We start from the raw sequence: 12,346 nt of genomic DNA, 5'->3' as shown, positions 1-12,346 counted from the left end.
ACAGCATTGAGGATCCCTATTACGGGAGTGGGTGGGGATCCAGATTAGTTTCTGTGAGGCTTCGTCCCCCATAGCAGGACTGGCCCAAGACATTTTGCTTGCTGAGACACAGAATAAGATTGTGCTCCTCGGTTCACATACAGATGCCAGCTGGCCCAGCAAGTCAGTCTTATTTCAGCACTGGTGATGGGAAAGACCTTGCCAACATGGAACTTTAGGGGCTCCAGAACAAGTTGAGTGGCAGAGAGGACAGCTGTGGAGTCCAGGGTGAATAGTTTTTCCTGATCAGTTTTCCTGATGCAGTTCCTCCTGGATGCCACTGCAGCCCCCTCCCCCAGGATCTTCTTCCTAAAGAAACTGCTACACTCTGCCTAACAGTAGGGCCAGCACCAGAAGTTTGCAGAAACCAGTATCAGTTAGCACTTACAAGTGTTCAAAGCACTGGTTCCTATATAATAAGCCTGAAAAGGGCAAGCAGGTACCATTATTTTCATACTAAAGGCTGACTTAGTCTAAAGCCAACTTAGTTCCCAGCTGTGAGACTGGAATCACAACACCCCAGCACACAGCTGGCACTTGAGTCACTTGACTATGTCATGTAAGTTCTTTGTAATTAGCAAAGGACCAGTTCATTACAGGCCTGATTCACAAGTATGGTGCTCATTTTCCATAAACCATCATTGCTTCAAGGTCAAGTGTAGCATACAAAATTCAACTATTTTGCATGGAGGAACATGGGCCGTTTGATTGGTTTTGATTGATTACATGTATTGGAAAGCCAACTGATGAGGAAAAACAAAATCAAATGTTTAAAAAATTAAATCCACAAGAAGCAACCAACTGGATCAAGCCAAAGGCCCATCTGGTCAAGCATTCTGTTTCCACAACTAGCAGTTACATGCCTATGAGAAGCCCCCCCTCCCAAGAGGAGATGAGCATGACAACCCAGTCCTAACTGTACTGTCCAGCAACTGGCATTCAAAGTCTGTTGCTTCTGATACCGGAGGTCATATGCAGTCATCTTGACTAGTGGCCACTGAATCCCACATTCTTCATGAACATCTTTCAAAATGATGGCCATTTGATAACACATTCCACTGTTTCACTATGCAACATATGATGAAGTTGTCTATGTTGAGACTCCTACTGTTCAACTTCAGTATATGGGTTTTAGAGCTGCAGGTTGACTACCTGACTGAGAATTTGGCAAGTTTAAACATCATCATTTCCACCTGTCTGCTGAAGGAAAATCATGGCAGGCACCTTCCAAGAGGAGATTAAAGAGTTTACAGAGAGATATGTGTTTACTAAGTGGTAATTTAACAACCCATGTGGTATGCCACTTAATCAGCCAGTCAACTGCACTCCTTTTGCAAAAGTTATAAACTGTGGAGAAGTAGGATATAGGAAGGATAATGGAATTACATTCATGCGGCTATATATATATATCTTTCTGTTGTTTCGTTTTCTCCGTAGCCCATCTATACACTGAAGACCTCAAAGTCAGCCATGTGATCCTCCAGCCTCCATTTCATTTTGGCAATAGCCCATTGCATTAAGTTTGGTCAAGACATAATTATTAACCCAGATTTACTCAGTGAGTAGACTACGGACGTGAAATTAGGTCCAACCCAATCTTTCCCCCCAGGCCATGGTCTAATAGTCCCATCGAAGCAGCATGCTTGCTCTCTATATAGCAAGTCACGCTGTTGCCCAGGCTGGCAATGAATTCTCCATAGGTTTAGGCTACATATGAAACCAGTCGATCTCAAGTTTATCCATCACTCACAACTCTGATCACTTATAATCAGAAGGACGAACTCAGAATGTCAAACTGTGGCTTAGCTTTACATGCAGAAAGCGGTGTTTCTCTCTCACACATGCATGCATGCACACACAAGCAGAATCAGTAATGTTGCTGAAACCCAGAATCCTCAAATCAGCAGATAAGAAACCAGCAACCTTCCAGCAGCACCACCACCCGTGGACTCTTCTGTACACTTCAGGACGAAGAGCAACACAAATGTTGCATTAGCATACATACTTACCTCTGGCAGTCTGTACTGTTCTATCCCCCCTTCCAGCTTCTCTTTCAGAGCACTGTTTGTTTGCTTGATATTTTGAATCTGAAAAGAAAAATTCTCCTATTAGTACAGATAGCAGCAAAGGTACCATTATCCTACAGAGAAAGTCCATTTAAGCTCCGATCTGAATTTTTTTTGCAAGGCTTTCTTGTCTCTCTAAAAACCAACCACCTTCTCATGATGCCTATATTTTTGCCACCGCTATGAGAATTACAGTTCCCTTCAGACCAAAAGACTCCAAGGAAGAAACGAAAACTTTGACTAATATAAGAGGCCAGCCTGTGGAAGATCCAAGCCTTTCTAAAGCTTTAAGCAGAATTTTTTAAAAAAAGAGTAGGAGAATTGCTAAGATTGGAGTGTGCGGGTCAGGAGTGTTCTCAGAAAAGGTTCAAAGGACAGAAGACTCTGTAGGGAATGACTAGGGAAGAACCCTGGCCTTTGAATTAGACAAAATGTTTGCCCTCCATGACCTTTTATGCTGAGCAGCAATGAAGAGCTAAGTGCAGAGACATTTAAAGGCACCAAGTGCTTGCCCACCAAACAAAGAAGTGAGCACAACATCCTGCAAAAGAAAATAACTCCTTGTTTTCGACTTAAAAAATAGATTAAAGAACACAGGGGTGGCCTGTCTTGAAGCATTTCCAGCAGTCTGCGGATGCTGTCAGTTTGAATATGCTTTAGGAACAGAGACACGGGTAAAAGATACAGAACCAGTTCAGAGCAAAAGATACTGCAAGAAATTGGAGAACCTCCTTTCTTCTCTCACACTGCCCACCCCACTGAAATATCTCCTAATTCTAGCTGCTTGGGAGCAACCCAGAATACTGTATGTCTCTTTCCTTGGATCTGACTGCAAGTTTCCCACAGGCCAGCCTTCCTCACCCTAATACCCTCCACCTGGATTGGATTACTACTATCCCTTTACCCTGAACAGGATGACATAAGGTGACACCCTAATATATCAGAGGGGCGGTAGAGGAAGGCATTCATAAACCTCCAAATGGCCCGGGGTACTGAAGTAATTAGTTACGGATAAGTGGCATCAGTTATCGGTGCAGGTGAGTGTGACAGACATGGTAACAGTAGCTGAATTTAAGCATTTCTATTCAGATGTATGACAGTGTTTTTGCTTCCAAGAGGATTACAATTATAGTCCAGATTTGTTTAAACCGCAAAAATGATTAAATGCATCTCAAATGACTGCTGCCTCCTCCACTCAAATTTATAATACATCAGAACTGAAAACCTGAGCAGCAAATAACAGGTCCTAAAACTTTATTTTCTACAGCTGAATGTCAAATCCGGGAACTGAAAATTGGTTCAGATGCTGCCTCGTGTCCAGCAATGATGTCAGTGGCAGATTACTGCTAACTGAACTGCTCCTTTTTGATTTGCACCCTGAAATTTTTTAAAAAGGAGCTCTTTAATTAGCAATAATCTCCTGATGCCACAGTGATGTCATACATTCTCATTGTACTTCCTGAGCTATGCAAAAGAACACACTATTAAGACATTTCATTGTTGAGATTATCGTGAATACAACTAGACAACATGGGGACATACATTATCTCCACAGCACTGACTGGGGAGAAGACAACAGACAATCTACGTCTTGCAACAATAGGAAGTATTGATTTCCCTTGTCAATAATTCTAACCTCTGCCATTAGCTGATTCATAATAGGAAACAGAGATGGGCACAAATCAGTTCATCCCAGTTTCATCCACAGGTGCTGCTGTTCCCCTTCCCCGCCTCCTCAGCCACTCACCATGCCCAGCTTGCTGCTTTTTCCACCTCCTCAGCTAATCTCCCAGTCACAAGCAAGAGAAGAGACTTCTTTGCCCCACCCTTTTACCTGAGTGGCAGATCAGCCAAGAGGGTGGGGGCAGAGAAGCCTGAGCTCTTGCCGGGACTGGAAGATCAGTTGAGGAGGACCAGGAAGCTAGCATGCTGGTGAGTGGCTCGTTCAGGCAGAGGAGGGGGGAGCAACAGCACCTGTGCTGCCGCCTTTATGAACTGGGACGAACCGCTTCGTGCCCATCTCTAATAGGAGAACATCAGAGAGCAATCCCTTGAAAAATCACTTCATGTAGAGGTGTGGCAGAGGCAAAATATGTTTGGTAAAAGGTAAAGGTAAAGGTTCCCCTTGACAATTTTTGTCCACTCGTGTTCGACTCTAGGGGGCAGTGCTCATCCCCGTTTCCAAGCCACAGAGCCAGTGTTTTGTCCGAAGACAATCTTCCGTGGTCACATGGCCAGTGCGACTTAGACACGGAACGCCGTTACCTTCCCACCAAGGTGGTCCCTATTTATCTACTTGCATTTGCATGCTTTCAAACTGCTAGGTTGGCGGAAGCTGGGACAAGCAACGGGAGCTCACTCCGTCATGTGGATTCGATCTTACAACTGCTGGTCTTCTGACCCTGCAGCACAGGCTTCTGCAGTTTAGCCCACAGCGCCACCACGTCCCTATAGTAGTTAAAATCTCAGGTTGGGATTTGTGAGATCCAAGTTCTAGACCATGCCCCCAGTCCTGAACCATGGAATTACTTTGGAATCTAGAGCCAATAATTTATTCTCTCAGCCTGACTCATCTCACAGATTTATTATGAAGAAGCAATGATGGAGAAGACAGCAGTGTAAGCTCTCTTGTGCTTACTAGAAGAAAGGCAGCATATAAATGTAATAAATAAACCAGGATGAAAAGTAACGACAAAACAAAGAATGAAGCACTGAAAATAATGACACAGTTGCAGGCAGGCCACCATGTGCCACATGCAAAGCTTGTATAAATACAGTTTTGGAGCAGGAGCACCAATTGTGCAAAAAAATAAATGCTGTCTTATTCTTACTTCTGGCCTTGAATGGGTGGAAACATTTGCTATACAAATAAAAAGTCAGAGCTGGGAGAAGGTCATATAACTGAGAATGTAAAAAATGAAGTAACCAGCCAATATGAATGGCCGCCAACATAAAAGTTAGTCCAAGGTAAAAAGCAGCACAGAAACTGTGATTTATAGAAGCCTACCACAGCATCTCAGAGAAGAGGTTGGAAGCTGGCAAACCACCTTGCTGCACTGTAAATAGGAAGCCAAGCTGAAATAATTCCGTTCTAAAATGCAATGTTCAGCTGACAGCTTCTTAATCAAGCCTCATCCCGATGCAACACATCATGTCCAAGCCATAAATCCCTCAGAGGGACACAAAATTGAGGCTGATGGCAGCTCCCTTTTAAAGATACGTATTGGGAGGATTAAAAATCAGCCCTGTTTTATTGCAAGGGGGAAAAAGAAACGGCCGTACCTGTCGTTTGATGGAGACCAGTTCCATATCCAGTTGCCTTAGCAAAGTGGTAGCGGCCGTGGCGTTGGCGGAGACGGCCTCCACATCTTCCTGAGAAAGGAACATGCCTTTGGGAGGTTTCCTCTTGGCTCTGTTCTTGGCTGCCTGGCTACTGTGCTTCTCCTTTTTCACCTGAGGAACGGCTTCCGCCGGGGGTGCCTGCAAAGTAGAAACCTACCACACATAAGCCTGGATGCAGCATGTCAGACACACAACACATAACCAATGCTACCTCTTCAGAAGAGGCCTGCAAACCCAACCGCATGCAAAACACACCCGTGGCCTCATTTGAACACACCGAACAGGCAACAAAAATTGGCTGTATAGACATGTGCTTCAGTTTGTCTCATTTGACACCTCTGCTGCGGATTACAAAACCACTGGTAGCCCGGAATATGAAAGCGGGAGGCGATTAAACCAGAATGGAGCCTTGACTGTATGGGGTGCAGAGGATATCCTTTTGCTTTTTGCTTTCTGGCCTGGTGCCAGCACTACTACCTATTCAGGGCAGCCCACTGGTGGCGCTTGAAACACCTGGTGGTGAAAGATAGGATCTCAAACAAGCGCTTCTCTTCCACTGGCCCAAATTTTAGTGGAAAGGAATGCCCCGTGAGAGAAGACGTGCTTCCAGGCATTTTTTCCCCCCCAAGTTAAAAGGACAAAACCAAAGGGAACGAAATCCAATCAACACTGCAGCAACACCCAGGAATCTTAAGAGGCAAAGCAGATCACGGACGGTGAACCGGTGGCTCTCCACACTATGGTGCAACTGCCAAGATCCCTCGACACTTGGCTATACTGTTTACGGCTGATAAGATGTTGCTGTAGTCTGGCAGCAATATCTTGGGGAGCACACTTTCTCCTAACACTGAAACGAACATTTGAAAATACACGATAAGCTGTTTTGTCCCAGTATCTGAAAATACAATTATGTTAGCAAGCACTTACACCTTTCTGGGGGAAATATACACCTATAACTGGGCCCATAACCAAGTGCTTTCCCTATGAGATGCCTACCTTTTTTTCTAAAGGAAGAGGTATGCAAAGGCCCTCGGCAGGTGGTCTGAAAGCACAGACAGGCTCTGGTTGCCCCAACATTCCAGAGTGATTTGGTTGAAGGAGATAAGCTGGCAGGCTCTTGCTTCGTTATGTGCCAGCAACAGAAAATGTTCTCTTCTTAACTCTCTTAACACAATTAAAAATCCTCCTATTTATTCAGTATGAGGCTGAATGCACATAACTGCATGCAAGGATTGCCACACAAAGACCAATCAATCAATCAATCAATCAATCAATCAATCAATCAATCAATCAATCAATCAATCAATCAATCAATCAAAAACAAAACAAAACCAAGCATGCTATACCACCCCATAGCACATAAAGCATTCCAGGTGGCTTACAGTTTAATTATGTGGGCTACACATTGCCATCCCCCACCAGCAAAATGAGTACTCAGTGTACCCACCTCGGAAGGCTAGAAGGCTGAGTGAACCTTGAGACAGTTAACTGAGACGGAAACTGGGTTGTGAGTGGAGTTTTGGCTGCAGTACTGCAGTTTAAGCACTGTGCCATGAGGTTACCTCAAGCACCTGTAGAACATTTAATTGGTGCCAGATAGCCCTCGAGGTTGATGGCTGTGATGTGAGCAGTGAGTCCATCCTGGACTTTAGTCCCCAAATTTTATATGACTTTTCACAGTGCTGAACCCTCACAACACCAGAGTCAAACAGCCTCCACATCTGGGGAGCTTACAGGGTCAACCCCAACATCAAACCGAATGACATGCTGGTCTCAAGAGCCTGGTGTTGGGAGGTCGTGACAAGGGGCTGCTGCATGAGAGAGAGTTGCGTTGTGTGCTAAGTGGCATCCCCAAAGATAATCTGGTTTCCAGTGTGGTGTGAGATGTTTTCCCACCACCAGTGTGGAAGAAAGATTCAACTCCCAATAACGTAGGGCTCTGTACAGGAGATGGGAACGTCTACAGTGGTTGACTTACAAAAGTTTCCACTGTTTCCCATTGGGTTTTCTTTACTTAGAACTACCAGTTATTTTTAGGCCCACATTTTAAGATTTATTTCACCTCCATTTATTTATTTAATCCATTGTCTCCCTTCCATCCATCATCGAACCCAAGGGAGCAAACATGAGAGTCCCCAGAAAGTCTCCAATCCAGGAGATGTGGCTGGGCCATTATTGTTTTAGCTTTTAAAAACATGGCTTCCTTTTATGCCCAAACCCTTCTGAATCTGAATTACATTTCCAGCAGCAGGAGGAGAACACCAAGGCCCGTCCAAGTTCTACCATGTGAAATGAAGCGCATTTCAGCAGAACACAAGGACATTCACATAACTGGGACCAACAATTGGATTTTACGTTGGAACAGAAAGATGCCCCAAATTTCAAAAGAAATTCTAAGGGACACTCCTTTAGAACAAACCAACAAACTGAAACAAACAAGCTTATTAGTGTTGTTAAGCATGGCACGGGTACTATCCCAATACCCTCTGAAACAACCACCGTACACTCAAAGATGTGCTTTTAAAAGATGGTTTTCCAGGCCTGGCATCAGTGTTATCAGATTACTTTCTGCACCAGGAATAAAAGCTTCTGCTTGTGGAGCAAGTATGTGGGTGGTGGAATAAGAGAACAAGGATAGAAGAGTAAAGTTTAAGTTTGATAAGCAATTTCCTGTATGTCAGCCAGAGGAGAAGAAGCAGAAACTAATTTAAGACAAAACATGAGAGGTCAGATGATTGCAGAGTAATCCTTAAACTTCATTCATTTTTATACAGAGCACTGCCAAACGCAAGAGATAAAGATTTTTTTGCATGGGTATAAAATTTGCCCTGAAAAAAGGTCTTTTCAGGACAATGTATTGCACCGATTATTGCAAAATATGGGTCTGGGGTTTTGTTTCCTGTTTCTGCAAAAGAAGCATTCAAATCGCCCGCAGCTCCAATACAGATTTCTTTTCTTGTTTTCAAAGCATTGCACTAAGTTCACACAGGAGAATGTTACAGGATCATTCAAAAACATAGATGCACATATACACAGAAGTACTGATATTATCACCTCTTTTCTTTCCTTAAACAAAATGATCAAGTGTGCAAGGGCCATATTGCAATCTCTTCCTCTGATGGGATATCTATTTCTTCTGAGAGTCCCCCTCCCAACAATACACATAATTCTAGGGTGACTGGTGGTAGGTGGCCTCCCTTGGTGTGGAGGGAGGTGTCTTCTATGGGCTGAAAGCCCAGTGACCTTCAATTAAAGTTGCTTCAGGAATTCAATTTTTATAGATTCTAAGGCAGACAGAGTTGACCTGTGCCTCTCAGATGCAGACTGGCATGTCATTATTCTTCAGTTGTTGCACTTTTCTGAACTTTAGGATGAGATTTTCAGCAATCAAACCCCCAGATGCATTTTTAAATGTGTATTCCAGAATAAAATGCATGCATTTATGTTACAATATGTCTAGAAATATGTTCTTTGTAAGAAAAACTAATTCAAAAGATTGCATTTGAATACACATAGGATGCCCCTATCCGTGGGATCAGTATCTGCTGATTCACTTATCTGCTGGCTGAAAATACCCAATGACCACCCCCCTGAAATAAACTGTATGTATTTCCAGGGTGTGTTTACCATAATTGGCCACTAGAGGGAATGAGAGGCAATGCAATGTACAGTGTTCAATACTTCCCCATTTTTTTCAGCATCCACGGGGGGGGGGGGGCTTGGAACAGATCCCCCTGCAGATAACATAATCCTAAAGCTTGTTTATATATGAATATTTATGTGGACTTTAAAAATTACACATTAATGCAGGGAAGGAACATACACAATCAACTTTGGACTGTCCCCAGCCTCCTCATCCTACAGATGTCCAGCTGACAGAAACTTATATTAAACTATCACATAAAATGGAAAACTGGCACATCAGTAGATATGTTTTATATATCAGTTATTCATTTACCATACTAGGATCCTGTCTTTCCTCCAAGGGGTTCAGCTGGCATACAGTGAGCTACCCCATGTTACCCTTGCAACCATTCCTGTTAGGCAAGTTAAAGAGGAGACATCAATGATTCAACCTGGTTCAAATACCAATTGCTGCGCAGAAATCCCAGTTATTTTCCTCCTCCTTTCCTCACTTTCCTCCTTAGTGATGGCTGGTTTTTTGTTTTGTTTTTACCTTGTAATGTAAATGGACAGAGCTACCAGTACCTCTGACAACAGTTAGGTCTCAAACTTGTGATTGAAACTAGTTTGCTCTCAAGCCTGCGAATCAAACTCACTCATGATGACAGCCACAATTGCTTGATTTGATCCCACTTTCCAGGTAAAGATAAAGGTAAAGGTTGCCCTTGATATTTAGTCCAGTCGTGTCTGACTCTAGGACACAGTACTCATCCCCGTCTCCAAGCCGTAGAGCCAGCTTTTGTCCGAAGTCAATTTCCATGGTCACGTGGCCAGCACGACTAGACACAGAATGCCGTTACCTTCCCACCGTGGTGGTACCTATTTATCTACTTCCATTTGCATGCTTTTGAACTGCTAGGTTGGCAGGAGCTGGGACAAGCGACAAGAGCTCACTCCGTCGCGTGGATTCGATCTTACAACTGCTGGTCTTCTGACCTTGCAGCACAAAGGCTTCTGCAGTTTAACCTGCAGCGCCACCACGTCCCTTCTCACTTTCCAGAGTTCAAAAACACTGCACTGATTTGATCCATATCAACTGATGAATTCCAGAAGTTTCTGTTTGTACCAGGAGCAGGTCTTATGTACAACTAATGTCTTGTAATTGCTTGTCAAGAACAAACAATCCCACTTTGCAGTGTAATAGCTACTGTGAAGAATGCAGCAGAGGTCAGAGGAAAGAAAGAAGCCTGAAATTGTATGGATGGTGCCTTGATCTCTGCTACTCAGAAAGTTTCTGGACTTCAGCCTGTACACCCTGGCTCTATTACAACACTCGCGCTGCATTAAGAGTGTCAGAGCAGAGTAGCCAAAAAAAATGTGGTGATAATCAAAATGAATGGAAAATAAAAGTAAGGGGAAAAAAGCAGAACCCAACATTGTTGGAGGGTTTGGCCTAGGAAATAGAAATAAAGCAGGAAGGGTCTACCAGAACTGTGGACTGGAACCAGAAGTATAATAAAAGAATAATGCAAAAACAAACAAACAAAAAACAAAACAAACAAACAAACAAACAAACAAAAAAACCCTATTCCGGTAGTTGAAAGAAAAGGAAAGCTCAATGGGTGAGTGATTAAACTCTTAAAATACCTAGCGACAAACAAGAAGCAAAGGTAAGAAATGGCAGAAATAGGTTCAGAATTCTAAAGCCAATTTTTAAATGACTTGCACATAAGGGAAAAGAGAATTACTATCATAAATACTGCAAAGAAAGAAAAGAGGACAACCGAAAAGCAAAAACAAGGAAATCATTTCCATAAAACACAAGAAATCAAATAAACCACCAGGAGTAGACGGGATACTAAAAGAACTACTTCAGGCTTCAGAGACTGAATCTATCAGTCCTAACATAAATGTAGCAGCAAATACAAAAACAAAACAATGACCCACAGACAAGAAATGTTCAATACATATTCTGATCCTAGATAATGAAGACTGCAGTAACTATAGGAGAGTTGCATTAATTTCCCATGCAAGTAAAGCGATGCTCGAGATTTTGCAGAAAATACTTTTACCGTATATGTAAATTTTGATCGGTTAGAAATACGGTGCTGGAAGAGAACTCTGCAGATACCCTGGAACGCCAGAAAGACAAACAAGTCTTTCAAACTAAGCTTGAACTCCCTCTAGAAGCAAAAATAATGAAACAGAGGAGGGCAAACTTGGGCACATCATGAGAAGACATGACTCACTGAAAAAGATAATAAAGCTAGGAAAAATCGACAGCAGCAGGAAAGAGGGTGACCGAATATGACATGGCGTCCCTATGAATTGCCCTGCTCAGCTCTTGTAAGCTCAAGCCTGTGACTTCCTTTAGGGAGTCTATCTTGTATTTGGTCTTCCTCTTTCCCTGCTACCTTTCCCATCATCATTGTCTTTTCCAGAGAATCCTGCCTTATCATGATTTGCCCACAGTAGGATAGCCTGAGTTTCAACATTTTTGCCTCCCAAGTTAGTTCAGGCTTGATTTGCTCTAGGATCCACTTGTTCATCTTTCTGACAGTCCAGGGTATCTGCAAAGCTCTTCTCCAGCATCAAATTTAACAAATCACTTTTTCCCTTCAGCGTTCTTAACAAGAGTGTGGATGATCTTGACTTTCATTTCTAGTGACCCATCCTTGCACTTGTTGATCTTTTCAAAATCCTTCATTGCTGCCCTTAATCTCAGTCTTCTAATTTCTTGGCAGCAATCTCCATCTGAACTGATAATTGAATCAAGGTATACAAAATCTCTATTTCAATTCCTTCATTGTCAGCATTAAAGTTTTGTAGTTCTTCTGTAGTCGGGATTTTTATCTTCTTAATGTTCAACTACAGTCTTGCTTTGGTACTTTCTTTTTATTTATTTTATTTTATTTTTGGACTTATATACCGCCCCATAGCGCTACAAGCACTCTCCGGGCGGTTTACAATTTAATTATACAGGCTACACATTGCCCCCCACCCCAGCAAGCTGGGTACTCATTTTACCGACCTCGGAAGGATAGAAGGCTGAGTCAACCTTGAGCCGGCTACCTGGGATTTGAACCCCAGGTCGTGAGCACAGTTATTCTTCTTTCACTTTCCCTAACAGTAGTTTCACCTCATTCCTGCTTTCTGCCAGCAAGATGGTGTCATCTGCATATTTTAAATTATTGATGTTTCTTCCACCAATTTTCACTCCTCCTTTAGATTTAGAAGTGGAAAATTCCAATAGATAATTGCATTTTGATTCATGC

General features: G+C 42.9%; 1 protein-coding gene across 5 annotated transcripts in view; it reads right to left on the bottom strand.

The window, feature by feature from the left end:
• The window catches only part of RCOR1 (REST corepressor 1), a 192,008-nt gene that overhangs the window by 15,386 nt on the left and 164,276 nt on the right, over positions 1-12,346 (bottom strand). For 3 of the 5 annotated variants that reach the window (XM_078383798.1, XM_078383797.1, XM_020793629.3), the window contains 2 exons: positions 5,388-5,600; positions 2,049-2,126 (listed from right to left, as the gene is read on the bottom strand). In XM_078383798.1, the coding sequence (XP_078239924.1) occupies positions 2,049-2,126; positions 5,388-5,600 (291 nt within the window). The remainder of the gene's footprint in view (positions 1-2,048; positions 2,127-5,387; positions 5,601-12,346) is intronic. The other 2 variants (XM_020793631.3, XM_072986692.2) reach the window with 2 other exon arrangements.

This window comes from Pogona vitticeps, chromosome 1 (assembly GCF_051106095.1).
Source record: "Pogona vitticeps strain Pit_001003342236 chromosome 1, PviZW2.1, whole genome shotgun sequence".
NCBI classification, from domain to species: Eukaryota; Metazoa; Chordata; class Lepidosauria; order Squamata; family Agamidae; genus Pogona; species Pogona vitticeps.
Note: the sequence above shows the minus strand (reverse complement) of the source record. Positions and strands in the feature narration are given on the sequence as shown.